Source organism: Oncorhynchus masou, chromosome 12 (assembly GCF_036934945.1).
Source record: "Oncorhynchus masou masou isolate Uvic2021 chromosome 12, UVic_Omas_1.1, whole genome shotgun sequence".
NCBI lineage: Eukaryota > Metazoa > Chordata > Actinopteri > Salmoniformes > Salmonidae > Oncorhynchus > Oncorhynchus masou.
Genome location: NC_088223.1, coordinates 53281845 through 53309339, shown reverse-complemented (window position 1 = coordinate 53309339; position 27495 = coordinate 53281845). Strand labels below are relative to the sequence as shown.

At 43.2% G+C, this 27495-nt stretch overlaps 2 protein-coding genes across 4 annotated transcripts; both read right to left on the bottom strand.

Moving 5' to 3' along the window:
• Window positions 1–542: 542 nt before the first annotated feature.
• Window positions 543–27155, bottom strand: LOC135550391 (zinc finger protein ubi-d4-like). 3 transcript variants are annotated; one of them, XM_064981151.1, is made up of 12 exons: window positions 15663–15723; window positions 13883–14043; window positions 10374–10481; window positions 10055–10233; window positions 9853–9945; window positions 9633–9717; window positions 9335–9376; window positions 7144–7281; window positions 6455–6586; window positions 6122–6234; window positions 5918–5999; window positions 543–5477 (listed from the first exon to the last, which is right to left on the bottom strand). In XM_064981151.1, exons 1-12 carry the CDS (start codon window positions 15692–15694, stop codon window positions 5395–5397), a joined length of 1248 nt encoding a protein of 415 aa, XP_064837223.1. In that variant the 5' UTR covers window positions 15695–15723; the 3' UTR covers window positions 543–5394. The 3 variants fall into 3 exon arrangements, with proteins under 3 accessions (XP_064837223.1, XP_064837225.1, XP_064837226.1); XM_064981153.1 differs by lacking the exons at window positions 9335–9376; window positions 15663–15723 and adding an exon at window positions 27097–27155; XM_064981154.1 differs by lacking the exon at window positions 9335–9376.
• Window positions 19604–27181, bottom strand: LOC135550392 (cdc42 effector protein 2-like). Its single transcript, XM_064981155.1, has 2 exons — window positions 27097–27181; window positions 19604–22507 (listed from the first exon to the last, which is right to left on the bottom strand). Exon 2 carries the CDS (start codon window positions 22165–22167, stop codon window positions 21397–21399), a length of 771 nt encoding a protein of 256 aa, XP_064837227.1. The 5' UTR covers window positions 22168–22507; window positions 27097–27181; the 3' UTR covers window positions 19604–21396.
• Between the last annotated feature and the right edge of the window lie 314 nt (window positions 27182–27495).

Genomic DNA, 27495 nt, shown 5'->3' with positions numbered 1-27495 from the left:
CAGACCTGCCCTGGTAAAAGACAATCCATGCAAGGGGATGATTTTTTGAAGGCGGCAGAGGAATTGCTTTTTGACTGTTCAGTAAAAAAGGAAAAAGAAACAGACATGCTAAGTATGATGGGCACTGACATGCGTAACAGTCAATAGCAGAAAACCCATGCAGGGTATTGCCTCAAAGTAGTCTTTCTTAAGAACATTACATTGCATACATCTATGATGATCATGCAGTCTGTTTTTGCCCATGACTGTCTTCAAACCTTCCTTCCTCACCCTCTCCTTCAGTTCCTCCCCATGGAGCTGTTGGTCTGCCCGTTTTGACTTCGGGCCAGAGCCATGAATTGGCTTCTGTTTATGACATGTTTATTGAAACAGGGTTATGAATTGGTCCATATGCCTTAATGTTAAATCATCACCAGGAACTTGCAATACAAAAAGGTAACAATATAACAGACACAAAGATTCCATCAATGATACTATAGTGCTTCAGGGATCCTGAAAGCACACTGCTGCAATTGAGAAAAGAGGACACGGCACCAAATACAGCCAGTGACAAATGTTTTATTTTCCTGGGGGAAAAAAAAGACAAAACCTTCTACCATAAAGGCAATATTCATTCACAACTCAAATAAAGTCCCAAAACTGTTCTACATCAACTGAATCAATATCACTGCTGAATATGACAGCAAAACAAAAACCGTTATGTTCCTGGAAACCACCTCTAAACAAACACCCCAAAAGTGTCATGAGAAATACTTGTTTAACGCTTTAGTATTTGTTAGTTGACTATTGATATAACATGATAGTATAGCTAAATTATATTACACAACTTCCTTACACTTTGATCAATTCAAATCTGAGCATACCATTAGCACACATTATCATGCACTTGCCTGACTGTTGTGCCTTTTTTACCATGTCTGTCAATGTATCCTGTGTTTACTGTCACTAGTTAAGGTAAAAACATTTTCGCTAATTGTAATTAGTGTAATTTGTGTGCCAGACCTGTGAAGAGCATTGTGCCCAGCTTTGGGGGAGAAGAGCAGAGAAAACACAAGGGAATAAAAACAGGTGTTCCCTTTCCATGAGACAAACAACTCAGACATGCAATTGATTCAGAAATGTGCCTTTAAGGTTCACCTTAGAATCCCTTTGTGCCCATCTTACAAATGTAGACCTATATATGACAATGTCAATACATTTACAGTATAGCTACAGTATAGCAAATGCAAGTGCACACACCAGTCTGCAGTTTGTGTTAACACACCACTGTCTGACTAGATCCTCTGATGGCTCCCCATCATTCCAATAACATTATCCCCCTGACAGTCCCAGTAGCACTTGTATTGCTCATTACTGCCCTCCTGTGGCTATAACTGAAGGGGAGTGTAGATCATGACAGTCACGTGAGGCCCCAGTGGAGCAGGGTGGGATGAGAGACTTCTGAGCCGGTATGAGAAGGGAAACAAAGTCCTGTGCTCGGGAGCCATTTCCCAACACATACCAAGGGGTCGGGTTCAGGACTAGTGCAGCTCTCTAGGACCTGTGTTGCCTACCAATGGAATATGTAACTATTGTTGGTAAAATGCTGGCTGTAGGTATACAGTTGTGGCCAAAGGTTTTGAAAAATGACACAAATATTACATTTTCACAATGTCTGCTGCCTCAGATTGTATGATGGCAATTTGCATATACTCCAGAATGTTATGAAGAGTGATCAGATGAATTGCAATTAAATGCAAAGGCCCTATTTGCTATGAAAATGAACTGAATCCACACAAAACATTTCCATTGCATTTCAGCCCTGCCACAAAAGGGCCAGCTGACATCATGTCAGTGATTCACTCGTTAACACAGGTGTGAGTTCTTCCTCTGTCAACCATGGTTACTTGCAAGGAAACACGTGCAGTCATCATTGCTTTGCAGAAAAAGGGCTTCACAGGCAAGGATATTGCTGCCAGTAAGATTGCACATAAATCAACCATTTATCAGATCATCAAGAACTTCAAGGAGAGCGGTTCAATTGTTGTGAAGAAGGCTTCAGGGAACCCAAGAAAGTCCAGCAAGCGCCAGGACCATCTCCTAAAGTTTATTCAGCTGCGGGATCGGGGCACCACCAGTACAGAGCTTCCTCAGGAATGGCAACAGGCAGGTGTGAGTGCATCTGCACGCACAGTGAGGCAAAGACTTTTAGAGGATGGCCTGGTGTCAAGAAGGGCAGCAAAGAAGCCACTTCTCTACAGGAAAAACATCAGGGACAGACTGATATTCTGCAAAAGGTACAGGGTTAGGACTGGGGTAAAGTCATTTTCTCTGATGAATACCCTTTCCGATTGTTTGTGGCATCTGGAAAAAAAAGCTTGTCTGGAGAAGGTGAGCGCTACCATCAGTCCTGTGTCATGCCAACAGAAAAGCATCCTGAAACCATTCATGTGTGGGGTTGCTTCTCAGCCAAGGGAGTGGGTTCACTCACAATTTTGTGAGAACACAGCCATGAATAAAGAATGGTACCAACACATCCTCCGAGAGCAGCAACTTCCAACCATCCAGGAACAGTTTGGTGACGAACAATGCCTTTTCCAGCATGATGGAGCACCTTGCCATGATGCAAAAGTGATAACTAAGTAGCACGGGGAACAAAACATTGATATTTTGGGTCCATGGCCAGGAAACTCCCCAGACCTTAATCCCATTGAGAACTTGTGGTCAATTTTCAAGTGGTGGATGGATAAACAAAAACCCACAAATTCTGACAAACTCCAATCATTGATTATGCAAGAATGGGCTGCCATCAGTCAGGATGTGGCCCAGAAGTTAAATGACAGCAGACCAGGGCGGATTGCAGAGGTCTTGGGAAAAAAAGGGTCAACACTGCAAATATTGGCGCTTGCATCAACTTAATGTAATTGTCAATAAAAGCCTTTGACACATATGAAATGCTTGTAATTATACTTCAGTATTCTATAGTAACATCTGACAAAAACATATAAAGACACTGAAGCAGAAAACTTTCTGGAAATTAATAAGTGTGTCATTCTCAAAACTTTTGGCCAAGACTGTAGAATACACTCAAATTCACTTAAACCAACCAGCAACTACTTGACTCACTTTCCTTCAATGCAGTAAACACTCAATATCAATTCCTTAAAAAGAGTTACGCCAAGGTCCTGTTCCTCTCTCTGAGGTATAGAGATGGATGGGTACTAAGTAATGGTAAGGCCCTCTCTATGCTTTCCCAACTCTGTGTTGTGTCCACATCAGGAGATGGAAGATTATTCATTAATATTGAAGATGGGCACTACACAAAGACTACAGAACCAACCTATTATTGCAGCTTTTAAATCATTTCACACCTTTAATATGCTATACAAATATATAAATATACAAAACATTTGTCTGATTATGAACAAGCATTGGCATGCTAATTGATTTCAACTATTTCTCCCCTCTCCACGCAAAACAGATATTTTGCAGAATAAAAGTAGGATTCGGAGCAGTCGTGTGCATGTGCAGTGCCTTCGGATTCTTCAGACAATTTTAATTTTTCCACATTTTGTTACGTTACAGCCATATTCTAAAATGTATCCCCCCCCCACCAATCGACAACCAAATACCCCATAATGACAACGTGAAAACAGTTTGTTAGAAATGTTTGCATATGTATTTAAAATAAAAAACTTAAATATCATATTTACATAAGTATTCAGACCCTTCACTTAGTACTTTGTTGGCAGCGATTACAGCCTCGAGGCTTCTTGGGTATGACGCTACACGTTTGGCACACCTGTATTTGGGGAGTTTCTCCCATTCTTCACTGCAGATCCTCTCAAGCCCTGTCAGGTTGGAGCGGGGAGCGTCGTTACACAGCTATTTACAGGTCTTTCCAGATCGGGTTCAAGTCCAGGCTCTGGCTGAGCCATTAAAGGACATTCAGAGACTTGTCCTGTTGCAAGGTGAACCTTCGCCCCAATCTGAGGTCCTGAGTGCTCTGGAACAGTTTTTCATCAAGGATCTTTGCTCCGGTTCATCTTTCCCTCGATCCTAACTAGTCTCAAAGTCCCTGCCGCTGAAAAACTTCCCCACAGCATGATGCTCCTATCACCATGCTTCACCGTTGGGATGGTATTGGCCAGGTGATGAGCATTGCCTGTTTTCTTCCAGACGTGATGCTTGGCATTAAGGCCAAAGAGTTCAATCTTGGTTTCATCAGACCAGAAAATCTTGTTTCTCATGATCTGAGTCCTTTTAGGTGCCTTTTGGCAAACTCCAAGCAGGCTGTCATGTGCCTTTTTACTGAGGAGTGGCTTCAGTCTGGCCACCCTACCATAAAGGCCTTGTTGGTGGAATGCTGCAGAGATGGTTGTCCTTCTGGAAGGTTCTCCCATTGCCACAGAGGCGCTCTGTCAGAGTGACCATCGAGTTCCTGGTCACCTCCCTGACCAAGACCCTTCTCCCATAATTTCTCAGTATTGCCGAGCGGCCAGCTCTAAAAAGAGTCTTGGTGGTTCCAAATTTCTTCCATTTAAGAATGATGAAGGCCACCGTGTTCTTGGGGACCTTCAATGCAGCAGACATTTTTTGGTATCCTTCCCCAGATCTGTGACTCGACACAATCCTGTCTCGAAGCTCTATAGACAATTCCTTCGACCTCATGGCTTGGTTTTTGCTCTGATATGCACTATCAACTGTGGGACCTTATATCGACAGGTCTGTGCTTTTCCAAATCATGTCCAATCAATTGAATTTACCACAGGTGGACTCCAATCAAGTTGTAGAAACAGCTCAAGGATGATAAATGGAAACAGGACACACCTGAGCTCAATTTCAAGTCTCATAGCAAAGGGTCTGAATACTTATGTAAATAAGTTATTTCAGTTGTTTTTTACAAAAATGTCTAAAACTTTTGCATTGTCATTATGGGGTATTGTGTGTAGATCGATGATGAAAATGTATTTTTTAAATCAATTTTAGAGTAAGGCTGTAACGTAACAAAATGTGGAAACCGTGAAGGGGTCTGAATACTTTCTGAATGCACTGTGTGTGTGTGTGTGTGTGTGTGTGTGTGTGTGTGTGTGTGAGATTGTGTGTACTTTGGCTGGTAAAAGCTGTGTTTGTGGTTTAAGCCACTTTTAAAAGAAACATACTTGATGTATTGTCAAGTTCAGGATATTACACATTGAGTTTGATATATTGACAAATAGTTGAAAACAAAAGCCTACATGGGTCACTTGAGCTTGGAACTGTGTAACAGTCATAGAACAACCAAACTAAGCGTGTTTCAGCGGGGGGGGGGTGTTTCCCTTTTCACAAGTCATCTGTCCCACCCCCTCCGCTCGACTGACCACAGAGAAAGAACCTCACTGTGGAGGGAGGGTTGTATGTGAGGATGGGGATCCATCACGACGGAGGGACATTACAGGTCTGGTATATTGACGCCTTGTCTTTCAATAGGTCCAGACACAGATGGCAGCTCCAGCTCCCTGTTAGAGGACACAAGGAAACAGAGGTGAATGACTCAGACTTTTAGTCCTATAAATATCCTCTTTCTTCATTGGACCCACCTCATGTCATTAGCCCAGTTGAAGTCAGTGGGTCTCAAGGTAGAGGCTATTCTGTGATCTAACACTTTGCATTGATGAAGCATTTCAACGCTAGCTTAGTGCTGAACGAGGTGATTCATCAGTAAAACACCTGGCCATGCTATCGTTGTCTGGCTACGCTGCCTGAGAGCTCTACTTGGACACTCTGCTCTGCCAAATTTACTAAGATAAATCTGTCTCCCTACGGAGAGGAAACCCACAACACTCGTTACCAAAAAAGCTGTTGACTCAGAGTAGACAGGCAAATGGGGCAGTGGCTGTGTAAAAAAAGCCCATTTAAACCAACATTGTGGGACATATTGTTCACATACTGCTCTTACCTTCTGGAGGTTCAGCCATAGGGGGGCTGAGACAGTACATATGATAGCCTCTATCACAGTCATCACAGAAGAGAAGCTGGTCCTGGACAAAAGACCACAGGCTCATTATACAACGCAGTTTTTCAGTGCACCACTTCATTCTAAATATACAGTGCACTTCATTTATCCCACAGTAATAAGCATGACGCCTGCAGGTCAACTCACGTCGTTCTCTGAGGTGCCACAGATGTTGCAGCACTTGCACTCGATGCACTGCCAGCGGTAGGTCTTCACTGCAGCCATCATCACGGGGGTGAACTGCAGGCAGGACGGGTGGCCTGGGTTGGACACAGAGAATGGGTCTCACAGGACAAACCCTGTCTGCCACTGTCATTACTGCTGGTCTTTGTAACTATGTCATCATGCGTCTGACTCTGAACACACTCAACACGGATCTTAAAGTGAAGTCTACCACTCACACACGCCCATACAAAATTGTCTCAAATCGCAGAGGTTATCCCGGACTCTCAGTGTAAAAGCCAGGGGTGGAGAGGTTACCTGAACGTCCACAGTCTGAGCAGGACTGCAGCGCCTCTGACTGGCCCGTCTTCTGGTTGAGGGCAGAGTCTCCCAGGCAGAAGTCACAGTAGTTATTGGGTATCGCCAAACCATCTGGACCTTTCTTGGGTGCTGAGGGAAAGAGACAGAATAAAACAACGTATAAGAACGTATTCAAAGGTTATTGATTAACAAGGATCCAGTGTCATTGGCCGTGTCCGAATACCTATACTTGCGTTCTATATAGAAGGCATTTTCGGTATGCGAAAAAAAAAACATTTTATGTGAAATTTGGAAAATATCGTATGCTTTAAATGCCAGGATGTCAATCATACTAATTTTGGATTTTCATCTCGTAAAATTTGCTGCACACTTGAGGAAGAGGATCGTCTTTCCAGACTCGCGTGTGTTTGACTACAGCTGATAATGAGATAACGGGACGCACTGTACCCAAATGAACGAATGGCGGGAATCAAGACAATTGCGTTTTAGATGATGTATTCTCAGGATTGGAAAGCCGAGGATGTGGATATTTGTTGCTTACTGCATTATGTTGTACTAAACAGTACGTTCTAAATAGTATGTAGCACGATTATACACAGTATTTATTTTTAGTAAGTAGTAGGCAAGACAGATTTCGGACACAGCCAACCAATGACCCCACTGGTCACCAATGACTGGTCACTTACTCTTAGGCTCCTCAGGCTGGGGCGGAATGGGGGTGTGGACCTCAGGCTCCTCCTTGTCCTCTCCCTCCTCCTCAGCCAGGTGGGAGTGGGTGTAGTGGTAGCTCAGGCCCGGACGATTCTTGTAACGCTTCCCACAGACTGCCAGAGAAACCCCCCAAACACAACACGTGTGAAAACAAAAACACACGTAAACTATTAAGTAGCCTTCATACGAGGTCAGAGTACAACATTGTTTCCTAATCGCTCAGATCTGACCTTGCCGTGGCATTTGCTGATGCTGAAAAATCATATCCATGCACTCCTGTCCTCTGCAATGGCCTGCTGTTTTGCCTATCCTCCCACTTAGTCAAACAGTTTCAGCACGTCCATAACTCTGCTACCCTCCAGTCTGCACTGGCTCATCTTGGAAGAGTGATATTACGTTTCCAGACGTTTCAATTTGCACTCAATAGCTGGAGGCGAGAGACCATCTGTGGCCCTGAATGACAATTGTGCAAATGTTCAATTTCAACTGGAGCGGAGAAGACGAGATTCGGTCGTGGGAATGAATCTTTTCAGCAGACAAAACCATAGGAGAGATCTCAATCTAGCTTCTAGAATTTAGCCTGATGGAGTCTGTTTTAATGAATGGACCAAACAGTTTAGATTAGTACTAATAACTTGAATGAAGATTACTCTTCCTGTGCCAGACTAGAACTCTGGTGCTTTGGGAATGGCATGAGGAGTCTAGACTAGACTAATACCCAGGGTTATAAATAGATGGATTTGTGGTGGGATTGTCTGAGTCGTGGAAACAAAGATGTCAGTGTTTTGCCCCAGCTTCAGGTCTAACATAAGATGTACCAGCAGACCAAACACTTCCTCCCTCCCACGCTCTCTTAATCCCTCCACTCACTCAATCACACTCATTTCTTCAGCTGATTTCGAGAGGGGCAAGATTATTGACTAGGTCAGCTCCCTGTCCCTTTCCCAGCCTGCCAGTCAAAGGCCATGGTGCAGAACCCAGGTTAGTATACTTCTGGATGGACAAGGCTCTTAACAACATTTCTCCCCCCCCCCCACAGGCATTGCATAGGCGCTCTCACACCAGGACCCACACAGTCCCAAACTGGTGGTTCAAAACAAACGCAGAGGCACTATTTAACTCTAAAGAAACGGGTGAGGAGGATGAGATAGGACAGAACGTAGATGAGTTAATAAGAACATATAAATGGAGTTAAGAAATGCAAATGAGTGTGCGGCCTTCTATTTTTTTTTTAAAGAAATGCAAATGAGACATACTAAATTAAGAGACACAAAGCCAGATTATGACAAGCATATAGCCAACAGTTGATTAGCTGTAGTGTGTGTAATAATAAGTGTGCCATACAGAGCCAAGACAGTCCTGAAGATAAACTACTGCTGGAGTAGCCTAAATGTCATTTAGGATAAAATAACACAAATTTACACTGCTACTTAAACTATGGTTGAAACCAAGCACAGAAAAGGCATCTCCACACATTTACAATCCACTCTCAAGAATATCAAGTTAACATTGACTTCAAGTCAATTGAATTGTACCTTAAATGAGAGCCATTTAGTGGATGAGGGGAGGCAGCGACATTTAGCCTCGTCTATGGGTTCAACTAATCGCAGTGTTCTACATTTATCCTAGTCTATGGGTTCAACTAATCGCAGTGTTCTACATTTATCCTAGTCTATGGGTTCAACTAATCTCAGTGTTCTACATTTATCCTAGTCTATGGGTTCAACTAATCTCAGTGTTCTACATTTATCCTAGTCTATGGGTTCAACTAATCTCAGTGTTCCACATTTATCCTAGTCTATGGGTTCAACTAATCTCAGTGTTCCACATTTATCCTAGTCTATGGGTTCAACTAATCTCAGTGTTCTACATTTATCCTAGTCTATGGGTTCAACTAATCTCAGTGTTCTACATTTATCCTAGTCTATGGGTTCAACTAATCTCAGTGTTCTACATTTATGCTAGTCTATGGGTTCAACTAATCTCAGTGTTCTACATTTATCCTAGTCTATGGGTTCAACTAATCTCAGTGTTCTACATTTAGCCTAGTCTATGGGTTCAACTAATCTCAGTGTTCTACATTGAGCCAACAGAGAGAGAAAAACAAACAGGCATTAAGCAGACTGGACTGGAGGCAGAGGAAAAAGGAATGCGAGAGAAATATACCTCTTTCAGAAGGTTTTGAAATATGCTTTTGTTTGAAAGTGTCTGAAAGAGAGAAGAGAGAGCATAGACAGAAAGACTCAGAAGTACGGTCACAGACAGAGAGAATCAGAAAGGCATCAACAATGCGCCCGAGTGTCTGAGTTTCAGCTGCAAGAGATGACAATTTCAGGAGCTAAAAACAACAGACTTTGACTGCTTCCCAGCAACAGAGTTCCTAGAGAGTAGCCCACCTCTGCAAAGCCCATCTGTACTCCCACTGTTTCCCTCCCAGGTTCTGCTGCACCCCCCTGGGACTCACTGTCACAGGAGTAGGGCTTGTCCTTGTCCTCCAGCGCAGCCGCCGCAGCGTCCAGCTTCTTCTTGGCACTGCTTACTCCACGACCCTGCGGACAAACACGCCGTCATAAGACACCATCCCCAATATCATAGTTACAGTCATGTTGCCACACTGGACACTATTTCAGATGACATGCCCTTAACATCACTAACAATTATTGGTTTAGAATAGCTTCTCTCACCTTTCCCTTTCCTTTTCCTCTTCTTTTTGGGGTGTCCTCCTCATAGTCCTCATCCTCCAAGTCATCCAGGAAGTCATCTGGCTCCAGGACTCTCTGTGTTGACAGAGGAAAGCATGTAGCTTTAGTAGCTAGTGTCACTGGAGGAGTAGTAAACAAGCTAGGTATCACACACAATCCATCCAACCACAGCAGGCTACGGTACCTTTCTGACGCGTGCTGCAGGGGTGACCGACCCACCAGTGTAGTCTGTCAGACTGGACTCCTCCTCCGGCCCTCGGAGCTCCGGAGGAACCCGTTTGTCCAGGGGTTCTCCCTTCAGCAGGGCCTCCAGACTGCTGCCATCAGAGGACAGGGAATCCTTCTTTAACCCCAAGTCCAGCTCTACAGACAGGGAGAACCACAAACAACCTTTACAAATAAGTGAATAACAAACAGGAAAATTATGAACAGAGGGGCACACAAACGTGTCAACACAGCTTTAGTATTATTAAGCAGAGCAGTATGCCATGATAAGGACGTACCTGACTTTAGAGGAGGGAAGACGAGTCGGGGATCCTCTGGGGGGTGGGATCGTCGTTTCTTCCTCCACCTGCGGGATGGGTAGGTGTACAACTGTCCTGGGGCCACGCCTGGGAGATGACAGATAGGGTGCTCACTAACATGCAACTATGTCCTCACAGTGACAGCACATACATACAGTGCCTTCAGAAAGTATTCAGAAACCTTGATTTCCCCCCCACATTTTGTTACGTTACAGCCGTGTTCTAAAAATGTATTAAATAAAAAAATTGTTGTCAAATCTACAGACAATACACCATATGACAGAGCTTGAGAGGATCTGCAGAGAAGAATGGGAGAAACTCCTCAAATACAGGTGGGCCAAGCTTGTAGCGTCATACCCAAGAAGACACAAGGCTGTAATCACTGCCAAAGGTGCTTCAGCAAAGTACTGAGTAAAGGATCTAGATACTTATATAAATGTGATTTCTGTTTTCATTTTTAATACGTGTAGATTGATGAGGTGGAAAACGATTTAATCCATTTTAGAATAAGGCTGTAACGTAATAAAATGTGGAAAAAGTCAAGGGGTATGAATACTTTCCGAATGCACTGTATATAGCCATGTTATTGTTACTCATTGTGTATTTACTACTTTCCTATATTTTTCTTTCTGCATTGTTGGGAAGGGCCGTAAGTAAGCATTTCACTCTTACATGCTGACCACACCGCTCGCGTCGCAAAATAAATTGAAACATACATGTTATTGAATTATTGCACCCACACTGCTTGCGTGCACCAACAAGAGTCTGCCTTGCCAGGCGCCAAATTATAGTGCCTTGCAAATGTTTTCATCCCCCTTGGCGTTTTTCCTATTTTGTTGCATGACAACCTGAAATTTAAATAGATTTTTATTTGGATTTCATGTAGTGGACATACACAAAATAGTCCAAATTGGTTAAGCAAAATAATTTACTTGTTTCAAAAAATTCTATTAGAAACGGTGTGTGCATATGTATTCACCCCCATTGCTATGAAGCCCGTAAATAAGATCTGGTGCAAACCAATTACCTTCAGAAGTCACATAATTAGTTAAGTAAAGTACACCTGTGTGCAATGTAAGTGTCACATAATCTCTCTCTCTCTCATATATATATATATACAGATTCTGTGGCCTTTCAGAACAAGAGTGTGTGTGTGTATACATACATACACACACACACACACACACACACACACACACACACACACACACACACACACACACACACATACACATATATATATACACACACACACACACACACACACACACACACATACATATACACACACACACACATATACACACACACACACACACATACATATACACACACACACACACATATACACACATATATATAATATATACACATATATAATTAATATACACATATATAAATAATATAATTATAATATATATACATACACAAATATATACATAATATACATATATAATACACACACACACACACACTTGTTCTGAAAGGCCACAGAATCTGCAACACCAAGCAAGCGGCATCATGAAGACCAAGGAGCTCTCCAAACAGGCCAAGGACAAAGTTGTGGAGAAGTACAGATCAGGGTTGGGTTATAAAAAAATCAGAAACTTTGAACATCCTACAGAGCACCATTAAATCCATTATTTAAAAAATGAAAGAATATGGCACGGCAACAAACCTGCCAAAAGAGGTCCATCCACCAAAACTCACGGACCAGAGCATTGATCAGACAGGCAACAAAGAGACCAAAGATAAACCCTGAAGGATCAGCAAAGCTCCACAGAGGAGATTGGAGTATCTGTCCATAGGACCACTTTAAGTCATACACTCCACAGAGCTGGGCTTTATGGAAGAGTAGCCAGAAAAATGCCAATGCTTAAAGAAAAAAACAAGAAAACCCGTTTGGTGTCACCAAAAGGCATGTGGGAGACTCCCCAAAAATACGGAAGAAGGTACTCTGGTCAGATGAGACTAAGATTGAGCTTTTTAGCCATCAAGGTAGATGCTATGTCTGGCACAAACCCAGCACCTCTCATCACCCGGAGAACACCATCCATGTTTTTCATCGGCAGGGAATGGGAAACTGGTCAGAATTTATGGATGGCGCTAAATACTGGGAAATTCTTGAGGGAAACCTGTTTTAGTCTTCCAGAGATTTGAGACTGGGACGGAGGTCCACCTTCCAGCAGGACAATGACCCTAATCATACTGCTAAAGCAACACTCGAGTGGTTTAAAGGGAAACATTTAAATGTCTTGGAATGGCCTAGTCAAAACCCAGAACTCAGTCTAATTGAGAATCTGTGGTATGACTTAAAGATTGCTGTACATCAACAGAACCCATCCAACTTGAAGGAGCTGGAGCAGGTTTGCCTTGAAGAATGGTGGCTAGATGTGCCAAGCTCATAGAGACATACCCCAAGAAACTTGCAGCTGTAACTGCTGCAAAAGGTGGCTCTACAAAGTATTGACTTCGGGGGGGTGAATAGTTATGCACGCTCAAGTACTTTTTTGGTCTTATTTCTTGTTTGTTTCACAATAAAAAATATTTTGCATCTTCAAAGTGGTAGGCATGTGTAAATCAAATGATACAAACCCCCAAACAATACATTTTAATTACAGGTTGTAAGGCAACAAAACAGGAAAAATGCCAAGGGGGTGAATACTTCGGCAAGCCACTGTAGAAGTCAGTTCTATTTGTGGCACTGAACGCCGAGCAAGGCCTACCTCTCCCATCTCCTCAATTGGTTTATAGAAGCAGATACCCACATGCCATCTCCTCAGTGGTTATACCCACATGGGTGAATGAAAGACAAACTGAGGTCGGTTGTGGTCGTGGCTATTAAATACCAATCGCCATATAAAGTCCAAAGAAGAAAAGGTCTGGAAGGAGGAGAGATGACTAGAAACAATTCGGTTGACCGTTTTGTATTTGAATTAATTGTCGGGAGTAGAGGATCTTGCATTTCAGGTAAAATAACTCACTGTTTATATCCCAGGACAAATTAGCTAGCAACAGCAAGCGAGCTAGCTAAATTGCCATAAATGTTTAATGCTTTTCGACCTGTCCCCAAATTAATTTTATTGGTTCAGAGTTTGTTTTGATATTTTAACCTGTGTGTCATGATCCTGTTTGGTGTGGGGGGGGACAAAATAAATTTGCGCACGATGGCGTGGACGGTTTTGGGTACGGTGTTAGACTACAAATGTTGTTTACGAAGCATGTGAAAATAATACATTTGAAGTGTACTTACAACTAAATACGTTCTAGACCTATCAAAAAGGCATTAACTGTGACATATCTAAAAGACTTGGTTTAATGTTTCAGCATACATAGCTCAACCCAAGTTCTCCAGAGGGCTTGAACTACAGTGCTCTCTCGTGCTCATCTCCAGATCATGAGAAGGTGGTGAATGATATAACCTACTACTCGAATCTGTGAACTCAGTAGTTCTGAAAGAATACTCCTATGCGCACAGTATTTCTAACCTGGTCCCCTGTGTCTCTTCTCCATCCAAATGTAACAGTTGCTCTGCGCCACTCCAGTCTGAGAGTCCAGGAAGGGCATTCGGACACTCCTCTCAGCACATAGCCGGGCGTTGTAGTTATGGCACTGCTCCATGGCATCTCTGTAGTACTGCTCTCCGAGCCTGCACCCACACACAGAGAGCAGCAGCCAGGGACAAGTTAGCACTAGGAAACAGACTGCCTGTGTGTACTGTGATAAGTATACATTCATGCATCAGTTCAACAACTGACAATACCTGGTGCGCTTCTCTGCCATAGAGGTAGGTGTGGTATGTGGTCCTATCACCTCTTTAAGCCAAATCATGCAGTCTGAATTCTAGGCAACCTCTCTACTATGCTGTAAAATAGGCTTAAAATAATTAAAACATCAAAGCCTTTATCACAGCCTCAGCTAAAACCCTTTTTGTCCCTTTTATGCTGGCACCTCGGAGCAGCAGGCAAGCAAACTATGTAATTGTGTCCCTGGACTTAGTAACTGGTGAGAATGTGTCAGCAGGTGCTCTTTTGTTGGCTTGGTAACGGCGTCTACCTGGTAGAGGAAGCACAGCCTCTGCTGGCTCAGATTTTCAACACAAATCAGCATGAGTGAAACCCATTTTTTTACTAAATGCTCTGTGGGGTGTCCTGAAAGCTTCATAGTAGTATCATTTTAAATCTATTTTATGCAAAGTGATATGAAAGCTTTAGGGAAATACACATAATAACTCTTCTCGTGTTTTATACTACATTTGTTTCATGGGAATTTTCTGAAATTGGTTTTATTGTCTTGATGAAAACCACATCTGATTCATATCACCAAACTCAAGTTATTTTTAACACTGCCCCAAGGACATGACTTTTATAGTGACTAATGTATTGTGGTGACACATGGATTTCCTGTTGGAAAGCGCAACAAAACATGCATTCCACATAAAAGTATGCCAGGACAACATCTGCAGACAGTGTCAGATAATAAATTCAGGACACATATGTAACAAGACCTGGACTAATTTCTAACTAGTAGGCCCAACCTTACATACTATAACAACAACCTCTATGCACTATAAGAAGCTAAACGTAACAACCAAATTGCCAACGGGATATCCGCAACTCCCTATCCGTAATCCGACTAATTCCAATGGGAGTTTGAAAACACCCACCGTGAAAGTAAACCGGGACAGTGACTTGCTAGCTATCTACTTCACAATCGTTTTAGCTAGCAACATTAGATCGCTACCACAATGACTGCAATTCTTCATGTATATTTGCTAACTTGTACCCGATGTTTGGTTACATCATGAGATTTGGTTCCTTTCAATGTGTTCATTAACCACAACTATTGACAAAACGTTAGCTAGCTGACCTGCTGAGTGTTGACTCTGTGCTGACACAGATGGCTAGCGAGCTGGGGTTAAATTCATTACGGATAACGTTTGCCGTTTAAGAACAAAACGGGGAGGGACCTAACAAGATTTTCCCAATTTAAACTCTCGTTTGCATTTTCCGTTTGGAGTAAACGGCTTCTGTTGCAACAGACAACGTTTTGCAAGATAATCAGTGTATTACACCACAGGCGAGCCATTTCCTATAGTCCGCAAAGCTCAACTACTCAGTTTGATAAGTGAGTTACTCGGTTCCTTTAACGAACATGTTCGGCAATTTACCATAACATATACATGTTCCTGCTACCACCGACCTGTATTATATTTAAACGTAAAACACATTCGCGTACTTTAACTAGGTGGAAAAGAACAGTACTTACAGTTGGACAACATTCTCAACAACAGCCGCCATCTTGGTTTGCTTTGACGTGGATAGTTTGCGCCTGCGCGGGGGGGGGAGGGGGTCAAAAGCCAGCTATGGGTTTTAGGCACTACGCAATTTCAGGCAACATGATTAAATCATGTCTCGTGTAATGTAATTTAGACTTCAGTGTTACTATTATAACTGATTAATGTACTACTTCTAGTGATATACTAAAATGTCCAGCAGATGGAGATGTAACCAAGTGGAAGGAAAGGATCATTCTGGCCAAAGATTTCAGGTAGCTCTTCTGACATGTAAACTGTCAAACTCACTGAATGCTACCCAATTTCAGACCTGTCAGTGCCCCACAATAGCATCTTTCATGTTAAAACCTTTCCCCTATTCATGACAACCTCATCCTGCTCTACCACCCCAGCGGAGGTCCAAACTCAGGCCAGGGAGAAAGAGGCTGGCATGAGCACTCGGCAGGCCTTTCCATCATCATCATCCTTATCCCCTCAACACATCTGTGTATACCATGCTTCTAGACCTAGACACACAGCTGTTGTTCCTAGCCAATGAGGGATACGGTGAAAAACAACACTTGTTTGATTGCGAAACTTACCAGCGGTCTCCTTCGAATGCCACTGGTGTTTTTGTTTTGCAGTTACATCATTTATCCAGGCCAGTGGGGACACATTCCACTTATATACTGTAGCGTGAGGTTTTGAGTATTATTAACTTAGAGAGGAATAGATTGTGCGGTTCAAGAATCAACACAAGTATATTTTGGAGGTCACCTTGGAAATCTCCAGGCATGTCTTTGCTGGTGCACCAATCGCTGTGTTTTTCGCTTTCTCTGTAGAGAAACAAAAGTGTAGACAGAACTTGTGTAGAAGATCTGGATCGGTGCATATAGGGCATCCAGGCATTCCCAGAATGGCACAAAAGCATCAAACCCAACTCCTCTCATGGTTTTAATTTACAAAACTATTACAGTATAACGAAGGTCAAATAACATGTGACCCCTGCACTAGAATATTATTTTGTATTTTTTAAATGTAACCTTTATTTAACTGGGCAAGTCAGTTAAGAACAAATTCTTATTTACAATGACGGCCTACACCGGGCAAACCTGGACAACGCTGGGCCAACTGTGCACCGCCCTATGGAACTCCCAATCACGGCCGGTTGTGATACAGCCTGGAATCTAACCAGGCTGTCTGTAGTGATGTCTCAAGCACTGACATGCAGTGCCTTAGACCGCTGCGCCACTCGGGAGCCCAATATATTTCCATCTCTGAAGTTCCTTGAAGACTCAAGCTCAAAAGGGGCAGAATAAAATATCAAGAAAACAAATTTACAACAAGCTTTTTGAAAACACAGTTGAAACAGTGTTGTTTTTAACTTGTTTGCTGCAACTATTTGCTTTGATAAGAAATTACACCATGAGAGAAAAGGTTACAAATAAATATCTTTGGTCTCTCCCTCTCCTCATCTGCACCGGCGGTTTCACCCCCGTCTCCTCGGAGAGCTTCCCCCTGAAGGGCCCGTCTCAGTGGTGTTCCCAGAGCTATTAAACTGGGATGGGCCACATGGCAAACACAACAGAAAAGACAAAACAAGGACATCGTTTTTCTTCTAACCATAATATTGCATTTATTCAATTACAGCTTGTAATCAATTTTGTGACGCCAGTAAATAATTTGTCCCAGTACGTAAAATACGCCAATTGATAGCAGCATGATAAGTCATCATCAAACAAATAATTATTGTGCAAAAATGGAAGATCAGCAAAGGTTATGATGTAAGAGACATCTACAAATCTTTGATAAGTTTGGTGCCTATAGTTCCTTGTGTGTAGCCTCATATCTGGTGATTCCGATATGTGTTTGGTTCTGTATGCTGCAATCCCTTTCTAAAAACAACCAACAGCTACTTGGAGGTCAGGACAAGTAGATAGATACAATGTGAAACATGCCAAAATAACTTGAGTTCAATTATCGTAGGAGGCATAGCATATTTCAGTAAAAAAAAAAAGGAAGACCAAAGTATGTTCACATAGTCGTATACTGTACACAACAACTTCAACTAGATTGTAAAAGCCAGTGAAGATTATTAGTGTCAACATTAGTCCATCAACAGTCTTTCACGATGCAGAGGAGGCTGGTGTACTGTACTGAGGAGTTGGCTGCATGTCTGCCAGCAGAGCTCCAGAGTAAACAGACAGAGTCTTACGTAACACCATCCTGGCCTGGCCACAGTCAGCAGGACAGCTCCAGTATCTGGACCAGGCACCGGGCTACGGACAGACTGTGCTGCAGTACATCTTATCACATCCTCTCCCTCTCTGAGTTGAAGCATATGTCTACTAATACAGTCCTCTTCCCAAAATGTCAGCTATGGAGTCCAAGTGCTTTTCCAGCTAATTTAGAAATCACATAAACCATGCACAGGGTGGATTTTATGGAATGAGAACATTATATGTTGATAGATATGGCCTGATGAGTTGAGATCCAAAAGTAAACATAGAAATTAGAGCAGTTTAAAAGCTGTAATTCATGGAACAATGCTGGAACTATGCTGTTACAATGCTTGCCAACAAGTTAAGTTGTATATGTTAACTTTTTATTGTGCAGGAAAGGGTTTATAGTGCTTTAGTGAGTTTGTCAAAGTATCATGAAATGTATTCTGAGACTATAATGATAATGTTAAGCGTTAGGCTCAAATGTAGTCTGTTTTCCTACAACATGGTATATTTTGGTATAATGTGTTAACGGGGAATCCAACGTTTTGTGCCATTGGTCCATCCTCAAGATAAACCTAACCATCATTGGTCCACCTTTATCAAAGAACCAATGTATGTTCTATATTATATTACCGGTATCTATCATCCAGAATATTTTCTACAATGTTAAAGTGAATCCTTGCACCTCATTTTCAAGTTGATTGCTACATTGAAAAAAATATATACAGTACCAATCAAACGTTGACACAACTACTCATTCAAGGGTTTTCCTTTTATTTTCACTATTTTCTACAATGTAGAATAATAGTGAAGAATTCAAAACTATGAAATAACACATATGGAATCATGTAGTAGGCAAGAAAAGTGTTAAAACAAATCAAAATATATTTTATATGAGATTCTTCAAATAGCCACCCTTTGCCTTGATGACAGCTTTGCACACACTTGGCATTCTCTCAACCAGCTTCATCTGGAGTGCTTTTCCAACAGTCTTGAAGGAGTTCCCACATTTACGGAGCACTTGTTGGCTGCTTTTTCTTCACTCTGTGGTCCAACTCATCCCAAAACCATCTTAATTGGGTTGAGGTCGGGTGATTATGGAAGCCAGGTCATCTGATGCAGCAATCCATTACTCTCCTTGGTCAAATAGTCCTTACACAGCCTGGAAGTGTGTTGGGTCATTGTCCTGTTGAAAAACAAATGATAGCCTCACTAAGCGCAAACCAGATGGGATGGCGTATTGCTGCAGAATGCTGTGGTAGCCATGCCGGTTAAGTGTGCCTAAATAAATCACAGACAGTGTCACCAGCAAAGCACCTCCACACCTCCTCCATGCTTCACGGTGTGAACCACACATGCGGAGATCATCCGTTCACCTACTCTGCGTCTCACAAAGACACGACGGTTGGAAAATAAATCACAGACAGTGTCACCAGCAAAGCACCTCCACACCACCTCCATGCTTCACGGTGGGAACCACACATGCGGAGATCATCCGTTCACCTACTCTGCGTCTCACAAAGACACGACGGTTGGAACCAAAAATCTCACATTTAGACTCAGACATAGCAAAGGACCAGTTCCACCCGTCTAATGTCCATTGCTCATGTTTCTTGACCCAAGCAAGTCTCTTCTTCTTGTCCTTCATTGGTGTTTCGAACCTTCAGTAGTTGATGTTTCTTTGCAGCATTGTGGCGGTCCTCAACATATTTGAGCTGTTCTTGCCATAATATGGACTTGGTCTTTTACCAAATACGGCTATCTTCTGTAAACCACCCCTACCGTGTCACAACACAACTGATTGGCTCAAACACATTAAGGAAAGAAATTCCACAAATGGAACACCTGTTAATTGAAATGCATTCCAGGTGACTACCTCATGAAGCTGGTTGAGAGAATGCCAAGCGTGTGCAAAGCTGTCAACAAGGCAAAGGGTGGCTACTTTGAAGAATCACAAATATATTTTTGGGTTACTACATGATTACATGTGCTATTTCATAGTTTTGATGTCTTCACTATTATTCCACCATGTATAAAATAGTCGAAATAAAGAAAAACCCTTGAATGAGTAGGTGTGTCCAAACTTTTGATTGGTACTGTATACCCCATGAAGCAAACAGTGATCTGGCAACTATATCCTGTACTGTATTAGTTTGTAATTTCTACAAATTTCAGATTTAAAATGTATCAACCCCTACAAGAATGTCCATTAATTATGATCCACATAATAATTCACATTTCCTGTTGCTGCAGTATTATTTTCCTGCTGTAGCAAACTGGCTCAAATTAAAACACTCTCCCTGTGTCTTGTAATAAGAATTCCAAATAACATTGGTAAAAGTCTGATTCAGAACTTTGCTGTGTTGGTACAGAGATAGTTTGAGCAACACAAGGACTTGGAGGACTACAGCGGTTAGATAATCTCCAAATGTGTCCAACATCTCAATTACCAGAGCATGAGGGCCAGTTTAAGCAGCTCTCTGTAGATCTGCTGAAACGTCAAAAGATATAGAACTGAGCTCTCCAAAACTCATCGTCTCTCCTGATGCAAAGTTACAGCATTCACATTCTTGCATTAAAAATAACAAATGCTGGAAAATGACACATCTGACTCAGGGATGTGACCTCCTCTACCACTCTGGATCTTTGTCCTTGCAGACATTTAAAACAAATATATGTAACCTTTATTTAACTAGGCAAGTCTGTTAAGAACAAATTCTTATTTACAATGACGGCCTTTCCCCCGGCCAAACCCGGACGACGCTGGGCCACTTGTGCGCCGCCCTATGGGACTCCCAATCACGGCCGGTTGTGATACAGCCTGGAATCGAACCAGGGTCTGTAGTGATGCCTCTTGCACTGAGATGCAGTGCCTCAGACCGCTGCGCCACTCGGCAGACACCCTCCCTGTTGTACAGTTCATCTTTCCATAAGCATGTCTTTGATAATGTATATCCAACCATGAATAGAATGTCAGTTCCAGAACAGCTTTGTAAGCTGGATAAATCTGTGACCCAGACACCAAACTGTGATCTCAGGAGCACAGACAGTAGTTCACAGCTCAGGTGCAGTAAAAAAAAGAATCTAACTGTGACCTTCAGGTTTTACAATACCATTTCACTCCCACTGACAAATATGATCCCAGTCAGATAAATGCTGACCTCAGTTCCTGACCAGCAGTATATTCTTTCACCGGTTTCTTCATATCCTCTTTGGAGGAAGGGTAGAGGAGATTTAACAGTGTCAGCTTTTGGCTCATGGTCACTTCATTTCGTACTTACTATATTAAGTAATTTGCATGGAAAAGTGTAGAAAGATATTCAATACCAATTAAAACACTAACAGCAACTGAAGTTAAGTTCCAGGAAAAAAAGCACTTCATATGAGCGTACTACTGTACAAATCCAGCCTTGTAATCCAGCAAGGCTTGGTTGAGGTCAGAACCTCCTCTTATACACTAAGGGGGTCAGTAAGAGGACAGAGGGCCGAGGGCTTCTCATGGTCAGGTGTAGAGCTCCTGCCGCCCTCCCTGCAGACAGGTTCCATTGAGGCCACTGAGGCGCTGGCTATCCATAATCTGCAGCACGTCGTCCAGGATGGAGGGGCCCAGGTCCAGGTGCAGGGAGAGCAGGGAGCCTGCGTGGGACAGGTAGGGGCGCTCCTGGTCCCCATCATCCAGATAAGGGTCCTGGATACACACATCTTCGCCCGATGACAACCTGGGGGAGGGCGGGCAGAACTGGGACGTCTTGCTGGGAGCCTGTGCTGAGGGAGAAGACGAGTCCAGGCCTGGGTGATGGGGCGTCAGGATCTCGTCATCCAGGTGCAGTCGGGGAGGCTTGGGTGGAGGGGGCGCGTTCTGAGGCTGATGGGGGCGGGCCGAGAAGGGTGCAGAGGTGACTGGTAGGGTGATGGCCTGCACCCCTTCGATGACGGGCAGCGAGAGGGCGTTCTTCAGCAGAGGGGAGTTCTCTGAGGAGGGTGTGTGTCCGCTGTCGCTGGCGGTACGGCTGAACTGGAAGGGCTCTGCGTACATGGAGGAGCGCTGAGACAGGTTGTGGCCCTGCTGCCCAGGGAGAAGGTGGAACTTCCCCTGCAGGAAGGACAGGTCCCCAAACAGGTCGTCGTCCCCCCCGCCGCTCCCGATATGGATGGTGTGGCGGAAGTCCCCCAGCGGAGGACTGATCATGTCAGAGGAAAGGATGTCCCGCAGCTTCTCCTTCTTCCCCTTCCTGCTCCGCCGCTTCAGATAGATGGGCGCCTTGGTGGACATGTCGGGAGCCCTCCCTGGGCAGCAGAGGCTCAGCTCCTGCAACAACGTGAGGGGAGGTGGTGGGGAGAGGAGGCCGGGCAGAGCTCCTCTCTGAATCAGACACAGGGAGAAGGAATCAAGCTGGCTGGCTGAGCTAAACCATTAACAGGTCAAATCAGGTCTGGTGATCAGGGAGGACTGCTACTTCTGCAGTCAGCTTTAAAATGATGAATAGTACCAAACAAAGCCTAGATCACTCTCTTGGAACAGAGCTTCAGTGAGCAGGATGTAGGGTTGACACTTTGGCTGCAGAGGAGGTTTCTTGGTGAGGTAAAAGGATTATGTCCACAGTTTTAATCAACTGCAGAAAGAAGCAGAAGAAATCCATTAGAACAGAAAACCATTACAAAACCCGTGTTATAAAATGCATGCTTTATAAACATGCAGGAATAATCCTCCCCCCATGAGAGAACTTCATTTCATATGTTCTGAAACATAATCCATAGGGATTCTGAACACTCAGGCGTTGATACAGGAGGGGAAAACCTCTAGCATGAAACAACCGTGACATGTAAAAACCCAGGGGACCCCTTAAACCTAATTTGACTAGCATCTCGGAAAACGTTAGTTACGCTGACCAAACGCACGGAGTTGAATGAGTTGAGATAAGATAAACCCATAGTTCCGTCGGATCATATGAGGGCAGGACAGAAAATAATGACTCGGTCTATTGTTGTTGGCAACGCAGCGTGGGAATAAAGGCTTTTCTAGTTTTGACGAATCCTGGAATGAATGAATTCTGATCCACTGCGGAGGAGTGGTAGGGAGATGTGTGAGGGTGGGAATAAGGGAGGACATTTTCAGTAGCATGTCTAGAGGACGAGAGAGAGGTTAACCTGGTTTAAACCTATTTAGGGAGCTTTAGTGAAGCAGCTGTGTGTGTCAGGCTGGTGTCTGATGGAGGCAGATTAAAGTGCTACTGCTCAGTGAGGGCCTTGGCCCCGAGGGCACAGGAGATAGACAGGGCCAAGGCCAAGCAGAGCAGGAGAATGAGAGAGAGAGAGCATGACTTGCATGCCGCTGACATTAACTCAAGCTTCTTAGGTTCTAGTTATGAGACAGCTATACAGTAGCACCACTGCCTGCACAGGTGGAGCCTGAGCATCAGTCACTCACAGAGGATTGCTGTCAGCGACTGTGCATAGATCACTCTGCAACAAAAACAAAACAACACCTCCATTCTGCCAGCGTACGGAACACAATAGCTGACCTCAACGTGCATACAAAGTATACAATGGTAGAGTGATACCGAATTGAAGCCACAAAAGGCACCAACGGGAACAATATAATGTCACATGACGTCAGGGTTGCAGAGCGAGAGGAGCTGGTCCAACCAACTTGATCGGGGCTCTGCTGAGCCTGAACAGAGTGCATTCTGGGTGGTGACAGATGCCTCTCACAATAGCACAGACACATATTGTTAACTAACACACACACAGAGAGAGAGAGAGAGACAGAGAAGAGGAAAGGAAGGCGAAAGGAGGGGAGAGAGAAAGAAAAAGGGGGTAGCAGTGCCAACTGAATGACTGGTCTGTGAAGATAATGACTGACCGAGAGAAAGAGAGAGCAGCGACTCATCTCCTAGCTGTGCTCTGCTCCATTTGGCCATAGTGAGGAAGCCACTCTCAGGGGCACCATTGTGGACCCAGACTGTGTACGTGAATACTATACAACGGTCTAAAGCACACGATCAATCTATTTAATTAAAATGAGAAGGGTAAACGAAGCATCAGGACGATTAGAATGCAATAATGTAGTAGGATACTTTCTAATCACTTAAAAGGTTTGGACAAAACATTGTAATGAGATTCTAGCCTTGTCTTAGATCCTCTGTTGTGTTCGTATGGAACAGCTATACATATGCCTACCAGACTAATGAAATGCCTTTGCCTCCATAAAATCCATTTGTCAGAGTTAACAGATCACCATTATCGGAGGTCAATAGTATTTAACCCTGGTCACAGCAGGTTATAATGACTTACACATACTGCATTTAAACTTAATGTACATTTAACATGCTCAAAAATACAGTCGCTCTTCCCCTTTCATATAGGCCTATTCACTCAACCAACAGCACATTCACAGAGAGAGCGCTCTTGCACATTGTAAGCAGTTTCCAAGGCCGGTCTTTCCCCGGACTGAAGTGCTAAACATATTTTAAAGAATGCTTTGCCTACATTAAAAAAGGGGCCAAGATCTTGGTAGACCCCTGAGTTTAAAGATACTGGTCACGTGATATTAATAAGGTAATTTTGCTCCGGTTCTGCTGAACTGCAACCGTCTAGAGGGCAGGCTGGCCATTATAAACCCCAATCACAGATACAGCAACAGACACAGCTAAGGTCAAGGCTAAGGGACAGATTCCCGGAGCCATTACTTCACATCTGAGCCATCTGAGTTGTGCAAGACGCCACTTATCAAGTTGATAGGAGCCAAGGTTGCGGAGACAATCTTGTGACATGTCTTGGTTGTCTCCAAAAAAAGCAGCGAGGTGCTTTTTGTGTGTGTGTGTGTGTGGGGGGGGGGGGGGGGTCATTGTAAAAAGTGTGTGTCAGAAGCTGGGTCATGGTACAACATGGGTGTCAAACTCATTCTACAGAGGGTTAGTGACTGCCTGTTTCTCTTTTCAATTAAGACCTAGACAACCAGGTGAAGGGAGTTCCTTACTAATTAGTGACCTTAATTCAATCAAGTACAAGGCAGGAGCGAAAGCCCACAGACTCTCGATGCTCCGTGGAATAAGTTTGACACATGTTATACAATATGTTGACACACAAATCTTTGTTTTCTGCCATTTTATCATGCATTATATTTTCCTCAAGTTCAGTTCCAGTTGAGAAACAGGTTCAAACAGGTTCAAAAATAAACAGGAAAAATAAAACACAGGAATTTGAAGGGTCTGTTTTGACAAGCCCCTTTCATATTGTCCAAAAGTGTAGCTTCTTGAGTCTCAACTTGTTTCCTCAACACACAAGGTGTGAGCTTAATCAATAAAATTACCAGGCTTTATCAGACAGTTTTTTTAACTGCCACAGATGAGATTGCACAACACTTGGTGAAGCCCTTGAAAGGCTTGTTCATTTGTTAGATAATGCATGGAACATACTGTCACAACGTTTTTGGCCCAGGCTGCCATTGCGAGTTCACACAAAGAGCACTGTCAGAGGTCTAAGAAGGACATTGTTCACCCAGCACATACTGTTAACTGCAACCAAGCGCTTTTTGGAACAATGCTCACAGTGTCACCATTCAAACTGTTCTGTCACAGGAGGCCAATGAAAGACAACAGGCCTCAACAGCTGAAGGGATATCTTCATTCTGCGTTTAAAATAATTTTACTGCTGCAGGGCGGGAGAATTGTGGCTTGAAAGAAGTCAGGTGTTATGTCTTGATCCCACAGAAAGCATCATCTGGATGTGTGCAACAAAAGTTCCACATTCAACTTCTGCTACCTTTTCTGTCAAGCCACATACAATTTGATGCAGACGTTCGATGTATGCACCACACAGAACGCACTGCAAACGCAATGCTGTAAGGCAAACGCAGCGTTCCATTGGAAACGAATGTACTTCTGGTGTACCAAAACGCAAATCACTGTCGGTGTGATGGAGGCGTTAGTGAAAAACATCTGCTTTCACGAGCCTTTCAAGGAAAGTGGAGCTGAAGGATTTTTGGATCGTAACATTTTTAGATTCCTTTCTCATGATACAAACAGAACCCTGACGAAAATTATTGAAAAAATCCTCACCTATTAAGGAGAAATTAGGGAATATTCCTCTAGCCCTCGAAAGTTGTGTGCAAGTGTGAGGTTTGGTAAACAATAGAGAAACAGAATTTGCATAAACATATACAAACATATACAACTAATTGATTTGAGGATCGTAGCACAATACCCAATATCCACCTCTGTCCCAGGAAGAGAGAGCGAAGGGAACAGGATCGAGATTCTCAATGTTTCATCCGCCCAACACATTAATGTTTTCCTATATTGTTAGAAAAGTTCACTAATCTAGCTAGAATAGAGATATGCTGCAGTATGACAAAACACACTCCCAAAAGGGATGACTAATGGGCTAACAGAAGTGTGGAATTCTCAGAATAAGATACGAGTCCCATTTGGTCAGATTCAACATTGTCAGTAAGACTGAAAGTAGGCCACTTAGTTTCTTAGAAAGTAGGCCACTTAGAAATTTAAATGCGCGTTTGAGTCAGGAAAGTTTGCTCTCGTGACCTCAACAAACCAATGTTGCATAAAATTACATTTTAAAAGGTACTTTACCGGTTGTCCATGCAGTTGGTCCTCTTGGCGGTAGGAATATGAGACAATATATCCACAGGAAAGTATAATTACATACAATTTTAAAAGCACTCTTAGTGCATTTAGACTTCTATCCCCTGAGGCAGAACCAAGTAAACATGTACACGAGCTAGGCAAGTATGCCTGCATGTATTTTTCATCTTGTGCGCATGGTGTTGGTGTTACAAATCGTAATGTACTACCAGTGCTTTGAAAAGTTGATGTAGCCTAGTTATACTTACCTGTTGATATATTGTATCACATTCCTACCGCCAAAAAGGGCAAACCGCATTGACAACCGGTAAAATATATTGAAATATAATTGTATTCAACATTATGGCATGTAGAGGAAACGTATCTGATTCAAACGCTCATTTTTGCCCGACATAGAATCTATACAATTCAACGTCTGGTTGCCAGGCAAGATGACATAACCGTCGCCCGACAGTCTTTCCGCAGTACCTCTCCTATTCAGCCTAAGTTATCATAGAAGAAGGTATCTTTTATATAATTTATACTGGATACATGTCGGTTTATCATAGGCGCTGTGCGCAACATTCAAGAAGGTAGAATAGATCCAAAGACCCGCTTACCTCCCAGTTTCCCAATATCCGTTATGACAGCCCTGACTTTCACCAAAAATATCTCTCATCTGCCCAGAGCAGGGGTCGGCTATTCAAGGTTGCGTAAAAAGTCGAAAAAGTCCCACTGCTTGGCGATGCGTAGGTGTCTGCATCACAAAACGTAACCACTTCACATCGCCTGTTCCATAGGCTGCTACAGCGACTATGTGCAGATATGGTTGAATCCGAGAGATGCGCTTCACCCCTTTTCGTTCTCGTCCTCATACCGGAAACTCCGGCACTGGATTTCGCGTATTACAATTTTGAGGTATAGCTAGCCCAAAGGCGGGCAGATGGTGATATCAATCTGGTATTGATGGTTTCATCTTACCGTCCAAACACATTGTATGCAGCAAGTAATACACTCCT

Coding starts and splice junctions, on each gene's coding strand:
- LOC135550391 (XM_064981151.1), bottom strand. CDS start 15,694: ATGGCGGCTGTTGTTGAGAATGTTGTCCAACT. Junction 14,044..15,662: donor GTTGAGAATGTTGTCCAACT/GTAAGTACTGTT, acceptor GTGTGGGTGCAG/GCTCGGAGAGCAGTACTACA. Junction 10,234..10,373: donor CTTCCCTCCTCTAAAGTCAG/GTACGTCCTTAT, acceptor CCCTGTCTGTAG/AGCTGGACTTGGGGTTAAAG.
- LOC135550392 (XM_064981155.1), bottom strand. CDS start 22,167: ATGTCCACCAAGGCGCCCATCTATCTGAAGCGGCGGAGCAGGAAGGGG.